At 44.9% G+C, this 16,254-nt stretch overlaps 2 protein-coding genes across 4 annotated transcripts in view; one reads left to right on the top strand and one right to left on the bottom strand.

Moving 5' to 3' along the window:
* Window positions 1-2,113, top strand: part of LOC121537977 (telomere zinc finger-associated protein-like) — an 8,411-nt gene extending 6,298 nt beyond the window's left edge. For both annotated transcript variants that reach the window (XM_041845669.2, XM_041845668.2), the window contains exons 8-11: window positions 142-278; window positions 543-707; window positions 966-1,054; window positions 1,193-2,113. In XM_041845669.2, the coding sequence (XP_041701603.1) occupies window positions 142-278; window positions 543-707; window positions 966-1,054; window positions 1,193-1,651 (850 nt within the window). In that variant the 3' untranslated portion in view covers window positions 1,652-2,113. The remainder of the gene's footprint in view (window positions 1-141; window positions 279-542; window positions 708-965; window positions 1,055-1,192) is intronic.
* On the bottom strand, window positions 2,092-16,254 carry LOC121537978 (kelch-like protein 21). 2 transcript variants are annotated; one of them, XM_041845670.1, is made up of 5 exons: window positions 15,999-16,254; window positions 8,225-9,325; window positions 4,785-5,196; window positions 3,765-3,837; window positions 2,092-3,662 (listed from the first exon to the last, which is right to left on the bottom strand). In XM_041845670.1, exons 2-5 carry the CDS (start codon window positions 9,282-9,284, stop codon window positions 3,342-3,344), a joined length of 1,866 nt encoding a protein of 621 aa, XP_041701604.1. In that variant the 5' UTR covers window positions 9,285-9,325; window positions 15,999-16,254; the 3' UTR covers window positions 2,092-3,341. The 2 variants fall into 2 exon arrangements, with proteins under 2 accessions (XP_041701604.1, XP_041701605.1); XM_041845671.2 differs by lacking the exon at window positions 15,999-16,254 and adding an exon at window positions 9,529-11,022.

The raw sequence follows: 16,254 nt of genomic DNA, 5'->3' as shown, positions 1-16,254 counted from the left end.
GGCTGAGACTGGCTATTGTAGTGGAAGAGGGGTTTGTTACCATGGGGGAGCTAGACTGTTTGACTCACCTGATATAGCCTTACTGTCATATAATGTGATGTGTTAAATAATGTGACGTCCCTGTTTGTCTTAATTTCTCAGAAACGAGCGTCCATTTGTGTGTGAGTACTGCAACCGTGCGTTCACCCAGAAGGCTAACCTGAACATACACCTACGGATTCACACTGGAGAGAAGCCCTATCAGTGCCACCTCTGTGGGAAGACCTTCCGGACACAGGGTAACAACTGCCTTCTGCCCGTCATCCTCTCACTAGGACCTGTAGATACAGAGCACAACGCACCCATTTCTAACAACAAACATAGCTGCACAGATGATATGGTATGATTTAGTCTCAAAGTAATCATTTAGATACACACAGGCTCTGTCTCACAGACTAACACAAACTCTCACATTAACATCCAGTGTGCTTTCACACTGTCTATTCCAATGCTCAACAATGTGCTTGTGCCAATGCTTATGTCTGTTCATTGTGTGATTTCAGCCAGTCTTGACAAGCACCACCGCACCCACACGGGAGAGCGACCTTACAGCTGCGAGTTCTGTAACCAGCGCTTCACAGAGAAGGGCCCAATGCTCCGCCATGTCGCCAGCAAGCACCAGGACGACCGCCCTCACTGTTGCAAGATATGTAGCAAGACCTTCAAGGGTGAGAATGGCCACATGAGATCGTGGAATCACAGTTAAAATATTTTTTTTCCTGTCATGTTGAGTTTACGAAAAGCTTTGTAGTACTAAGATCTTTGCCTAAACCAGGTTTAAAATTATCATAGTGCTACAAAACGTTTGGGAATCTCACACCTAATCAATAGATTGCTTCCAGAAGCAATTCCATCCCGACTTCAGTTGAACAAGACAAGTTTATCGTATGTTTTCTTAATGTCTTGTTTATTCCGCTATCCTCTAGCGGTCGAGCAGCTCCACGTCCATGTGCGTCGCCATCAGGGCATGAGGAAGTTTGAGTGCCAAAAGTGTGGCTACAAGTTCACCAGACAGGTAGGCCATGCATTTCCAGTGTGCTAGCTTGGTTCCTCAAATTTCCATGCACGCTTACTGCTCACCCGGCCACTGAGGGGATCATTAAAGTTTTATTCAATTGAAATGTACACTGAAGTCTCTCCTATTTTTCTCCAGGCCCACTTAAGGCGTCATGTTCAGGTCCATACCCGTACAGAGAACTACAATCCACGTGAGAGAAAGCTACGGAACCTGATAGTAAAGGACGTGGGGTCGCAGGATGAGACTAGCCCCTCACAGACACCACCCACTGAGAAGGAGACACCCGAGGGGCCGGCACCTGTCTCTGGACCCAGTGTCCCGGTCTCTGGACCTATACCTGGACCTGGAACAGTACCAGGAGCCAGTGACATCCTCAGGGTGGTGATCAAGCCCCTGGTGGAGGAGGTGGGCTTTAACCAGGGCCAGGTTGGGGTGGCACAGGGACATGGCAAGGGTTTGGGTGTGATGGGGCATAGCTTCACTGTGACAGATGTGATGGAGCAGACTCTCCTGGTGGCAGATTATCCCATCCCTGAGACCACGGTGGAGCTGGAGGACATACAGGAGGACCCTCCTGCTAAGAGCAATGCCTGAGGACGGGACAGACTGGTTGGTATCTCACACCGCTAGAGCGGCTTGAGTACTGCAAGACTTCAAGAACTCCCACAGTGTGGCTACTCGCTCTGCAGTCAAAGCATTCACTTAATTTCAGTCATTATTGTAACCATGTTTTCTGTCCAAATTACTGTACAGAAGAACTGGAAGTTTCCACTCAGCCCAGTAGACTATGAAACCCCTCAAGATATTCCCCTACTCTGTGAACATCATATTAATTTTGTCTGTGCATTGGGTCTGGCAATGAACTACAACTTGGCTTAGGCTACTTAAGTTATTTTAAAGGTTTTATGAAGTTTGTTGTGTTTTTACACTGCAGCCTACATTAGACAAATCAAGTCAATAGGTCAGTTTGTGAGAAGAAGTGAATGTAAATCAATGGGATTGTCTTGTTTCATCAAGTAAAACGGTAAACAGAATAAAGTGGCAGTTTTATTGTAATCACACTGTAAGGATGACATCACTACAGTATACAAACACAATGCAAATATGAAAAACTATTTGACAACACAACTTGTTTGACAACTAAGAAAACACACAGCTGAATAGCATTACAGTAAGTAAACAATACTAAAATTAACTTTAGTCAAACACGTTGCACAAATAAATTGAGAATGTGTTCCCACCTCCAGTTATCATAACAGCGGTTGTTTCACCAGTATCTATCTTCATATGTACCTCTGCCTCCTGTTGCAAGAGAAAATAACCTCTAACATTATATGAACTAACACTACAAAAACATATACATTTTCATAAATAAATCTAAACCATTCGAATAAAATAATAAAGCACCTAAAATAAAATAAATGCATCTTGAAAGAAAATATGACCAGTACTTCATGCAGGCTAGATTGGTAGTCACGCCAATTAGGTCTGAAACAGTCAGTCCAGATGAGGGAGAGCAAAATGCTGATCAGAATCTGATAGAATCTATCATATAAATAGAATTAGGACACATCTATGGAATCCATAACTTTGTGGTTTTATCAACCCAGTCCCAGTTGCATCACATGCTCTGATTCCATCCTATGGTTCCATAGTAGTACAGCTCTGGACAAATCTCCAGATTAATTTCTCAACGCTCATCAAATCTGGTTAGTGCTAGAAAACATTGGTGGTTGTGTTAGCTTTTGGAATGTATGGGGTCATGCCATTGATTATGAGGGATGATGTTGGCTCTCACTCTAAACAACCGGGAAAACAACTCTGTCGTTAGTTGATTATGTAAAAAAAAAATATATATATATATGTGTATGTGTGTGTATAAATTAAACCATAATCAAGACGATCTGCTACTGCCTGCCATAGATGTCCATGTATGGGCAGCTTGTGCTTTCCCCAACATGAGACCTTCATACCCAGCCAGTCTATTAGTCCAGTCAATAATATGCCCACTGATCATGATCAATGACAGTGTGGCAGGCAAGTTAATTACATGGGGATCACACAACTGCACACATGTTCAGTCACAGAAGCACAATATAATTACAGTCCCATAGTAATCACATCCATGCAGGATAATTTGATCACTGTAACCGCAGTGCACTGTAACATCTTTCCACCTTTTGATCTATAGCATCATAATGGAGGTATGTTTTTACTGTAAACCTAAAATGGCTGAAACAGTGGTCAGTATGATATTCCCTGACCCATTAGTCCATGGAGTGTGTTACACTGGGTTGACGTCATGGTTCTGGTTGAGGTTGTGGTTGTGCAGGGCCTGGTTGCGGTGGTGTCGGTGCAGGTGGATGGAGTTAGCCTCGGGCGGGTCGATGGGTTCGAAAGCGTTGGATACGGCGGGCATGAGCTGGCGGAAGATGCTGACACTGCCATGCCAGAAGGTGGGCTGGGGCAGGCGGCCTGCGGGGGTCCAGGTACGGGTGGATGGGTCGTAGGCCTCCACCACGTCAGACAGCTCAAACGTGTTGTCATAGCCACCAGACACGAAGAGACGACCACCCAGGACTGCCACACTGCCTCCTACATGGACCTGAAGAAGGCAACAGTGCATATTTTGATATAAATTCTATTGTAAAGGCTGAGGGGAAAATGTGGGAAGCCATAACACTAGCACCTTGTATGTGTCACATACCTGTGTCATGGGGCTGATCTTGTCCCATTCATTCTTCTGAGGGTTATAGATGTCGACCTCTGCAGAGTCATCCCTAGAAAGCAAGAATCTAGAGTGAGAAATGTCACGCCTAGCCTGTGTGGCTCAGTTGGTAGAGCATGGCGCTTGCAATGCTAGGGTTGTGGGTTTGAGTCACACGGGGGACCAGTATGAAAAAAAAAAAAGAACTCGTATGCACTCAATCAGTGTTGTAGTACTCGAGACCGGTCTCGAGACCACATTGAGTGTCTCGGTCTTGTCTCTGATAACATTTTATTCAGTCTTGACTCGGTCTTGGACAATGAGGACTCGTAATTTATTCCCGAGTCCAGCCAAGACCAGTGGAGGATAAAACTCATTATCAGCCCCTATTCAGTCAGCACATGAATTCGCTTTGCCAGGCCAGATATCCACACTCCTTTCATGACACATTTTATATCTTATAGACTATTAAAACCTGGGCTCTTGACTTTTCTCAAAACATTACTGTCCTTTACTTTTGTTGAAACATATCCTCAAACCTTGTCGCTCTCTTCGGAATTTCCTTGCTCCCCTAGAAGGGGAGACGGGGAAAGTGTTTGAGAGTTGTGCACTCTCAAATACTGTACATTTTGAGCTCTTATTATGGTGGTCTTGAATTGGACTCGCATTGTTCTGGTCTCGGTCTTGAATCGGACTCGTCCCGTTCTTGACTTGGTCTTGCCCTCCCCCCTCCGGTCTTGGTCTTGACTCGGTCTCGCTTTAGGTGGTCTCGAACACAACACTGCACTCAGTGCTGTTAGTTGCTCTGGATAAGAGCATCTGCTAAATGTAAAACCATATACCATACATCCTCCGTTTCTGTTTAACAGCTACAGCTGTCCTTAATATTAGGACAGAAGGATTAACCTCTATGTACTTCCACATTAATAGCAAGTTTATTTTTACCTCATCCCATTGAGAATTTAAAGTATTTTCAAATACTTTTTCACTGTCCCACATTCCTGTCCATATTTTCCTCACCTGACAAAGTAGATGAGCCCATTGAGAGTGACCGTCTTGGGAGCGAAGGACCACGGGGGCAGCTCGCCACAGTTGACCAGGGTCCAGCGGTTGGTGTCCACATCGTAACACTGTATGGCCATGTTGTCCTCCCCTGTGGTGGTCATGGAGCCGATGGCGTAGAGACGACCCCTACAGGTGGTGGTGGAGCAGTTGTCCATGGCGTGCAGCATGGGGGGCAGGACCTCCCAGCAGTCAAGCGCGTGGTCGTAGCGCTCCGTGCTGTCTGGCGCCACCACGTACAGCTGACCCCTGAGGACACAGGAACTGTGGTACTCCCGGGCTTTGAGCATGGGCGACACCTCGGTCCACTCGTTGACGCTGGAGTTGTAGCGCCACACGCCGTCGTAGAGACGCGAGCCGTCAGATCCTCCTAGGGTGCAAAGGACAGGAGAGAGGTGTGTCAGAGATGGAAGAGATCCACAAAAGTCATGCTGTTCTTCACATGGTCAGGTTACAGCTAAGTGGTGCTAATTGAAACCCCATGCATCACCCTTGGCTGTTCTAGCAGTGAGGAAATCACCACTACGTCAACCAGACATGAGATATGGGGATCAGCTTTATGTGGAAGTGGACCTCCAGAATACAGTGCATTCGGAAAGTATTCAGACCCTGACTTTTTCCACTGTTGCGTTACAGCCTTAATCTAAAATTGATTAAATCGTTTTTTCCCTCATCAATCTACACACAATACCCCATAATCACAAAGCTAAAACAGGTTTAGACATTTTTTACATTTATTAAAAAATTAAAAACATACCTTATTTGCATAAGTATTCAGACACTTTACTATGAGACTCGAAATTGAGCTCAGATGCATCCTGTTTCCATTGATCATCCTTGATGTTTTTACAACTTCATTAGAGTCCACCTGTGGTAAATGCTATTGATTGGACATGATTTGGACACCTGTCAATATAAAAGGTCCCACAGTTGAAAGTGCATGTCAGAGTAAAAACCAAGCTATGAGGTCGAAAGAATTGTGTAAATATCACATTTACATAAGTATTCAGACCCTTTACTCAGTACTTTGTTGAAGCACCTTTGGCAGCGATTACAGTCTCGAGTCTTCTTGGGTATGATGCTACAAGCTTGGCACACCTGTATTTGGGGAGTTTCTCCCATTCTTCTCTACAGATCCTCTCAAGCTCTGTCAGGTTGGATGGAGAGCGTCGCTGCACAGCTATTTTCAGGTCTCTCCAGAGATGTTCGATCGGGTTCAAGTCCGGGCTCTGGCTGGGCTACTCAAGGACATTCAGAGACTTGTCCCGAAGCCACTCCTGCATTGTCTTGGCTGTGTGCTTAGGGTCGTTGTCCTGATGGAAGGTGAACCTTCACCCCAGTCTGAGGTCCAGAGCGCTCTGGAGCAGGTTTTCATTAAGGATCTCTCTATACCTTTCTCCGTTCATCTTTCCCTCGATCCTGACTAGTCTCCCAGTCCCTGCCGCTGAAAAACATCCCCACAGCATGATGCAGCCACCACTATGCTTCACCTTAGGGATGGTGCCAGGTGTCCTCCAGACGTGATGCTTGGCATTCAGGTTCAATCTTGGTTTCATCAGACCAGAGAATCTTGTTTCTCATGGTCTGCGAGTCCTTTAGGTGCCTTTTTAGCGGGCTGTTGTGCCTTTTTACTGAGGGGCTTCCGTCTGGCCACTCTAGCATAAAGACCTGATTGGTGGAGTGCTGCAGAGATGGTTGTTCTTCTGGAAGGTTCTCCCATCTCCACAGAGGATTCTGGAGCTCTGTCAGTGACCATCGGGTTCTTGGTCACCTCCCTGACAAGGCCCTTCTCCCCGGATTGCTCAGTTTGGCCGGGCGGCCAGCTCTAGAAAGAGTCTCGGTGGTTCCAAACTTCTTCCATTTTAAGAATGATGGAGGCCACTGTGTTCTTGGGGACCTTCAATGCTGCAGACATTTTTTGGTACCCTTCCCAAGATCTGTTCCTGGACACAATCCTGTCTCGGAGCTCTACGGATAAATCCTTCGACCTCATGGCTTGGTTTTTGCTCTGATGTGCACTGTCAACTGTGGGATCTTATTTAGATAGGTGTGTGCCTTTCCAAATCATGTCCAATCAATTGAATGTACCACAAGTGGACTCCAAGTCGTAAAAACATCAAGGATGATCAATGGAAACAGGATGCACCTGAGCTCTATTTCGAGTCACATAGCAAAGGGTCTGAATACATATGTAAATAAGGTATTTCGGTTTTTATTTTTAATATATTTGCAAAAATGTCTAAAAACCTGTTTTCGCTTTGTCATTATGGGGTATTGTGTGTAGATTAAGGAAAACATTTATTTAATCAATTTTAGAATAAGGCTGTAACGTAACAAAATGTGGAAAAAGGGGTCTGAATACTTTCCGAATGCACTGCTGATACAGAAACCCCAAACAGCAAGCTGAAGCATGCATCTTCATTTCAATACTTTAATACTTCTTTCAGTTTCCTCGCCATGTGCTGTACTCATATTCTATGTCTGTGTTGCAGCTGTAGCTTCACCTTGTAGGTGTAATGACAATATTGCCACAAGGACGTTGAATCAAAGGTACCCTATTAAATCAATCTGTCAGCATGAGGACACCTTTCATAACACTAGCCCATTCCCCAACCATGTGCCCCGTGCTGCAGCCACCTGCTCCTAAAGATCCTACTGCCAGTGGCTGTAAGGTATGAGAGCACTGCTAATGATTTATGACCCCCATCACTGTCCTGCCAGAATTACAGGGAGCGTGTGAGGGCCTGGGATGTTTTCTCAATGGAAACACTGTCTTTTCCTGATCCTGAAGGCCATTCGCTGATGATGATGGCCTCTCAGACAGACCTGGGTTCAAGTACTATTTAAAATAATTTAAAATAGGTTATCATTGCTTGATTTGAGCTTGCCTGGCTTAATTAATGGACCAATAGGATCGTCCCAAAATGGACAAAACTGCCCATCTGGCACTCCAGGCGTGTTTAAATACACTCTCAAAGTATATAAAAGATTTCAAATAGTATTTTAACCCAGGTCTGTCTCTCAGTGATGAGCCCACCGACCACTGCTGTAGTCTTGGCAGGACACCATGTTCCTCCCGCCTAGCTAGCTCACCTCAATGCTCCTCCCTCTCTCATTTAGCCAGAGTGGCTGGCTGTGGTTTATTTATACTCACACTTATGTAAACTGCTGTCCGTTGTATATAAACACATCACACTAGATGTAGATCGTGTTTAAACATATAGCCCACAGTATAAAGAGATGCTGCTATATCCAGTAAAATCCAATACATTTTCTATCTTTTCACATGTATAAACTACCAATTACCCATCAATAATCCAATGTAAAGTATACCTTGATAAGTTGTGTTACCAAATATAAATAGTGTACAAGAATGTATCATGAGCATTGAAACCTACCTGTGACATACATATCGTTGCCCAGGGCAGCCATACTGTAGCCCCCTCCCAGGTGGTCGGGGAATTCAGCCAGGTAGCGCCACTGTCCAGTCTGAGGGTTATAACAGTCCACAGTGACAAGCTCGTCACAGTCCTGGTCACAGCCGCCCACCACCACCAGGATCTCAGCCAGGCCAGTGGAGGGCCTCGGCCGCATGCGTTGGCAGGGCCTGTCGTGCCGGTCGTATTCACACGACTGGAAACTCCGGGCCTCGCTCACCATTCTCAGGCAAGAGGGGGAGAGGTAAACCAGGGGGTCGCTCTCCACGTGGGCGAGTAGATAGAACCGACGCACAAAGGGTAGTCTGACCTGCTGCAGCAGCTCGGGCCAGTAGTGGAGCCGCCTCTGTAGGTCAGCTTTGACCCAGCGCACCGCGATCTGATAGGCCGTCTCCTCCTTGTCCACACACAGCGCATCGTCCGACACGAACTCCAGCAGCCGTTTCCAGGGCAACCGCTCAAAGTCCTTACCTTTGGCTAGGTCCACAATGTTCTTGAGGACGAAGCGGCGGGCACTGACGGCCAGGTCACGGCAGGCGTAGGCCTCGGCAAAGTCCTGGATCTCCAGGCAGTTGGAGACATCTAACCTCTGCTCCAAGAAGGCACAGCAGGCCTCTTTAACGGAGGGGAACTGGAACAGGTCGGCCGTCTTCAGCAGGAGGTCTACGTTATCCTGGGTGACTGTGACTCGGCCTGTATAACAGAAGTCCACCAGCAGGCCCAGTAGTTCAGCAGACACCTCGTGAAGGACCACGCTGTCCATGGCACTCTCTCTCAGCGTCCCGGCAAACATGGCCCTGAAGTAGGTGCTGGCTGCGGCCAACACAGTCCGGTGGCAGTGGAACTCGCGGCCCTCGGCGCAGAGCGTGACGTCAAAGAACTTGCGCTCTGCGCGGAGCTCGTGGATCCCCCGGAGCAGGTTGAAGGCGTGGGCTGTGTCGAAGAAGGGCAGCGTGGAGGGCTGTGTCTGTATGACTGGCTTCTCAGACATCACTTCTCTCTCCATCACTCCTCCCTCCATCTCTTTTGTCTGGATCTCTCGAAGAGGTTGTACTCAGAAGACTGGGTTCATTTGAAAACAGAAACACCATTTATAATTTCTGTTACAATCACTTCTAAATGGGTTCAGGTTCACTGATTCACAAACACTGTACCACACAATCTAAATATGCAGCCTACAAACCAAAATAACAACAACTAAATTAGCAACACTGTGTAGGTATTCAACAGAGTTAGCATTACAATTAGCAAGTTCAGCTACTTACAGAAACCTCTGGTATTTTCAATACAAATAACAACCAGCTGAATTACAGTAAAACCAAGGGTGAGGATCCCCTAACTGAAGAGCCCTACTGGGCGTGCTAGGTGGTAGAACAACACAAACAAGCAGTAGCCTGCCTTCTAGAAAGTAGGACTGTACACTGCACAGCTCCAGTGACTATGAGCAGTTCCCTGTCCATGTTTAAGAAAGAGAGCTCGCCTGTGCTCTGGGTCTATAAATAAACCGGCAGGCATATCCCTGTCTGCCTACCGTACGTCCTCCTATCCGCCCCCATGAGTTAGTCGTCAAACTAGAGCCTGCCAGCCTGCCACTGGCCTGCTCACAGTCACCCTCAGACTCAAACACTGCACTTCCTGTCATAATACCTACAAATCAGCTTCCTAAAAACACCAGACAGACTAAATCAACCATCTGTTTTAATCAGGCCACACACAACAAATACCTCTACTTGACGAAGAGAAAGTCTTAGTTATTTGAAAACTGGTTTAACACTATTAAATCACTGCGTAATGCCACAATATAATGAGTGCTCCCTGGTTTCTCACTGAAAAGTTATAACCATCTGCTGTAATAAGGCCATACACATAGACATACCCCATCTTGACGAGCAGAGTCTCCGTTTCTCAATGTTACAATGCTGATTAAAAACTGTCAGTGTGTGTCATGACACCTGCAAGGTTCACTAGGCTAATTTAAAGAGAACTCCCGGGTTTCTCACTAAAAGCCATTTATTTTCAAAGGTTGCCATAGACTTGAATTAGCTGATTTTGATCAATGTTATTCTGATCATCAATGTTATTCTACATATTATGACATTGGGGAGCTTCAACAACAACCAGTTATCTGAAGGGCAAGTAAAAACTGCAGGACTTTGACTGAAATAGGTACCGGTACTCGTGTTGGGTGCGGGTACTGTTTATATTTAGGTGCAGGAGCTCCACAATACTTTTGAGCTCATTTTCTATAAGAGGAACAGGAGCTTAAGCAGTAGAAAATGTGTGTGCTGGTACTCAGTTCCAGTGAGCTCCTGCCCAAGTCAAGCACTGGCTTCATGGCTGTTAAGTATCCAACAAGATTCCAGGTGGGATTACGGAATATTCATGCCTGCTTAAAATACACAGGTATGTCTTTACAGAGAATCTTCATAAAGGGCAAGGCAGCCATCTATCTCCTGGCCTTCTAAGGCAGAAAAAACAACAAGCTGACGAGCATTGAACCTCAGCCTAGCAGACAGCTCACATTCCTCACCAGGATTCAACAATGCAGCCAGTCGTTGGTCGGTCAACAGAGCCCTGTGAGCGATGAGCGAACTCCCGCCAAGGACAGAGTGGTCACCCTAAAGCAGGGATCATCAACTAGATTCAGCCGCGGGCAGATTTATTTTGTTGCTTTTGAGCGGATGATCAGGGCGCCGGAACATACACTGACCAAAAATATAAACAAAACATGCAACAATTTCAAAGATTTTACTGAGTTACAGTTCATATATGGAAATCAGTCAATTGAAATATTCATTAGGCTCTAATCTATGTATTTCACATGAGTGGAAGTACAGATACCAGTCAGTATTTGGTGTGACCACCATTTGCCTCATGCAGCACGACACATCTCCTTTGCATAGAGTTGATCAGGCTGTTGATTGTGGCCTGTGGAATGTTGTCCCACTCTTCTTCAATGGCTGTGCGAAGTTGCTGGATATTGGCAGGAACTGGAACACGCTGTCGTACACGTTGATCCAGACAGAGCATCCCAAACATGCTCAATGGGTGACATATCTGGTGAGTATGCAGGCCATGGAAAAACGGGGACATTTTTAGCTTCCAGGAATTGTGTACAGATCCTTGCGACATGGGGCCGTGCATTATCATGCTGAAACATGAGGTGATGGCGGCGGATTAATGGCATGACAATGGGCCTCAGGATCTCATCACGGTATCTCTGTGCTTTCAAATTGCCATCGATAAAATGCAATTGTGTTCATTGTCCATAGCTTATGCCTGCCCATATCATAACCCCACCATGGGGCACTCTGTTTACAACGTTGACATAACAACGTTGTAACTGGGATTCATCCGTGAAGAGCACACTTCTCCAGCATGCCAGTGGCCATCGAAGGTGAGCATTTGCCTACTGAAGTCGGTTACAACACCGAACTGCAGTCAGGTCAAGACCCTGGTGAGGACGACGAGCACGCAGATGAGCTTCCCTGAGACAGTTTCTGACAGTTTGTGCAGAAATTCTTCGGTTGTGCAAACCCACAGTTTCATCAGCTGTCCGGGTGGCTGGTCTCAGACCATCCCGCAGGTGAAGAAGCCGGAAGTGGAGGTCCTGGGCTGGTGTGGTTACACGTGGTCTGCGGTTGTTAGGCCGGTTGGAAGTACTGCCAAATTCTTTCAAATGACGTTGGAGGCGGCTTATGGTAGGGAAATGAACATTCAATTCTTTGGCAACAGCTCTGGTGGACATTCCTGCAGTCAGCATGCCAATTGCACACTCCCTCAAAACTTGAGACATCTGTGGCATTGTGTTGTGTGACAAAACTGCACATTTTAGTGGCCTTTTATTGTCCCCCGCACAAGGTGCACCTTTGTAATGATCATGCTGTTAAATCAGCTTCTTGATATGCCACACCCATTAGGTGGATGGATTATCTAAGCAAAGGAGAAATGCTCACTAACAGGGATGTAAACAGATTTGTGCACAACATTGGAGAGAAATAAGCTTTTTGTGCATATGGAAAATTTCTGGCCTCTTATTTCAGCTCAGGAAACATGGGACCAACACTTTACATGTTGCGTTTATGTTTTTGTTCAGTATAATTTCAAATAATTTGTAGACTGCAAATTGACCGCAAGAAGCCCAAACATATATAATATGTGACTAAAACAATCATTTCCAATCTTGCTTACATTTGTATATGGTCAGGTGTCTATCTGTTATGGTTGGGAATACTTGGGAACAGAGTTCCAAAATTAAAATCACTTGGAGCTGAGTTCCTCAAGTTTTTATAGTATTTTATGTCCAACAGTGAAAATAAAATAAAAAATACATTTTTTTTGTCATATAACTTGGGGGGCCAAATAAAACCACCTGCGGGGCAAATTCAGCCCGCGGGCCGCCAGTTGAGGAACCCTGCCCTAAAGGTTACTCTACAGAAGCAGGCCTGAAACCTGCTCTGGAGTCTTAACTGCAGCTGTTCCATACTCCTGGTTAAGTGATTATTTTAGGTTAAAAGGGATTATTGCATTTCCTTGCAGAAGGATCTGGATGATCAATTCTACATATGTTTATGAGGTCAATGTGTTAACTCATATGGTACAGTATTATTATACAAACCAACTACTGTAGTGCCTTTCTGGTTGTATATTAAATTGGATAATATCAATCCACACTAATAGTTATTCTTGCCCACATCTTGTGTGTAAGCCAGTATGATACCCTACTCTGTAACTGTAGATGAACAACAACTGTCAAACTGACATATCGGGTTAGAACTAGATCAGTGGGTCACAACATAAAGAGTAGGTAAGTGATTCCCAAAGACCCGAGAGGGTTATTGAGCAACTTACGGGTAGTGTGTTTACCAACCTAAAGTAGCAGAGAGAAAGCCATAGCCTCACTCAAAGGGAGGGTGGGAGCAGATGTGGGTGGAAGGAGAGAGCAGAGATGGGTAGAAGGAGAGAGCAGAGGTGGGTGGACAAACTAGACGCTATGTCAGGACCGGGAGAGGAATACAGAGAGAGTAGTAGTGTGACCATCAGGCACCATGTGACTAGAACCTACCCACCAACAGAAAGCATCTTAGGTATATTGGCGAAGGCAGACTGATGCATGCCACTACCCTCACCACATTTCATAACAGTAGTAGCCTGTGTGACTGGCCCAGGAACTAGGAACTTGACTCATGCTCTATAGTTAGGGAGTATGGCCTCCTTGGAGAAACCCCTTAAGATAGGCCAAACATGGTCAGTCATAGTTGTTAATAAACAGCAAGTCATCATGTAATAGGACTATTTCCATTAGTCTTGGGTGGAAATGGGGAATGGCTGATGATGAGCTAAGCTTGGTAATAGAGTGGTAATAGATGAGTTGCTAGGTATAATTTCCTTCTAAATACACTATTTTACATCAATGAATGTAGGGTTGACAGTAGAGGAAAATGTCAGACCACGTGGTTTCTCAAGAAGATAGAAGAACAAGGCCTCACTTTCAGCCTGAAAGGCTTTAGGCTCTTTTTCTAATATGGCTGAAGCTCCAGGGTGAACATTTAAACAAAACGTTTAGTCCTCAAATGATATGAAAAGCTCCCAGAGAAGTAGGCTAAATTGTTCTCTATGAATGTGTAGCCTACAGCCAAAAGAGTCATTATGTTATAAAATGTGGTTTCAGAAAGTCCTCGAATCCAGCTATGGAATGTTTATTTGGAAGCTAGGCCTATTCTGTATACATGGATAGAGAACATCAAAACCAGACTGAACCGTTTTGCTTACAGCAGGTCCTTCTACTTGACTATTCAGCCAGAACAACAACAACAACATCTGTAGACCCCTGCTGATAGGACATGGTAAACACCAACTTAGTTACTCTCAGCTCAAAACCAAAACCATGGTTCCATAAAGTGCCTAGTCATCGCTTAAATGAGCCTCCACAGACACACAAAGACCCATTAAAAATAAAGAACAGTGACTAAAAACCCAGGATGCATTCTAAAAAGTACTATCCACCAGCAGGACAATATAAGCCTGGTCGTGGATCTGCTTTAAGTGCTCTTTTGCCAATTCTTATGGTCATTGTTCACATTTCCTATCTGAAAATAAACGTTGATGTTGCTTCTCTTCTCCGGTCATCTGCGCCATGATTCCACGTTGTGTGAAGAATTGGCTGGCCCTCACTACATATTCGTCGCCAAACCCACTGGCTCCAGGTCATCTATAAATCACTGCTAGGCAAATCCCCATCTTATCTTAGCTCACTGGTCACCATAGCAACACCCACCCCTAGTCTGCGCTCCAGCAGGTATATCTCACTGTTCATCCCCAAAGCCAACACCTCCTTTGGCCGCCATTCCTTCCAGTTCTCTGCTGCCAATGACTAGAACGAACTGCAAAAATCTCTGAAGCTGGAGACTTATCTCCCTCACTAACTTTAGGCGTCAGTTGTCAGAGCAGCTTACCGATCACTGCACCTGTACACAGCCCATCTGTAATTAGCCCATCCAACTACCTCATCCCCATATTGTTATTTATTTTGCTAATTTGCACCCCAGTATCTCTTTTTGCACATCATCTTTTGCACATCTATCATTCCAGTGTTAATACAAAATTGTAACTATTTTGCACTATGGCCTATTTATTGCCTTACCGCCATAATTTACTACATTCGCACACACTGTATATATATTTTCTGTTGTATTTTGGACTTTATGTTTTGTTTACCCCATATGTAACTGTTGTTTTTAATCGCACTGCTTTGCTTTATCTTGGCCAGGTTGCAGTTGTAAATGAGAACTTGTTCTCAACTGGCTTACCTGGTTAAATAAAGGTGAAATAAAAATAAATAAATAAATAAATATGATTAGGCAAGACAGAACAAATCTGGGACCAGGCTAATATTGCACCTGGTAGGCAAATGTCCATGACAACACAGCTGCTACAGGGCCTGCATACCAGGGGCCTGGAGAACCAACTGAGTGGAGCGAGCTAAAGCTCTGGGTTCGCCATAGCTTATCCCCAAGCAGCCTGGTTTAGCCATAAAAAGGCAGGCTAGTCAACCACTGATCACATTCCATCTGGAGAGAAGAGGGACAGTTTGAGCCCTGAATGTGGGGCTACTTAGATAAGAGTAACACCGTTGGAGTTTTGGGAGGTAGAGGACAAAGCCTGGTATGCTGACAGATGGGCACATTGTGTTTGGTCACACCAACGTATTACCTGACAGTACTTTTCCATGAAGCTGATAGATAAGACTAATGTCTATAGTTCGGATAATATATCTACAGCTAACTGTATGTATCTGCAACAAAAATACTGCTTTCAGTTCCTTGTTTACGTTCTAGTTCACCAACCCAAATCCACAGTAAAACATTGTTGTGTCCATGACCACTATAATCGTTTCAATTTATGATACTGAAAAATGTATAAAGTCCACATAACTGCATTATCGTAACACCATGAATCGTTGTTGTTTTTCCTGTCAGTACAGTAGGCCTATTCTTCTTTAGATTATGTTCATCATCAACAAGGAAAACGATTATGTATTAACGGGTGTGTCTAAATAGAAACACGAGTAGCAATACATGGTAGAAACAAAGAGACTATAACATGCAGAACTCCGTTATTATTCTATATCAGACATGCCTAAGTTACTGTCCAATCACAACTGTCTATCTCCTTTCCACCGAGGAAACCATCTTCGCAGAAATAAACAGATCAATCATTAAGTAAATATACTTACCAAATGTAACGTATTCTAGTCAACGAATGGGTTATAGTTTTAAACGCTTAAAAGTTGTTCACATTTCCTATCTGTAAATAAACGTTGATGTTGCTTCTCTTCTCCAGTCATCTGCGCCATGATTCCGCGTCGTGTGAAGAATTGGTATAGCCTCCAAATGCTGCTCATTGGATACATTAGTCGACAACGGGTGGGTCTAATCCTGAATGCTGATTGGTTAAAACCGCATTCCTGCCGGCGTCTATTCAACAAGTCA

This window comes from Coregonus clupeaformis, chromosome 24 (assembly GCF_020615455.1).
Source record: "Coregonus clupeaformis isolate EN_2021a chromosome 24, ASM2061545v1, whole genome shotgun sequence".
NCBI classification, from domain to species: Eukaryota; Metazoa; Chordata; class Actinopteri; order Salmoniformes; family Salmonidae; genus Coregonus; species Coregonus clupeaformis.
This window is presented reverse-complemented; position numbering and strand designations above follow the sequence as displayed.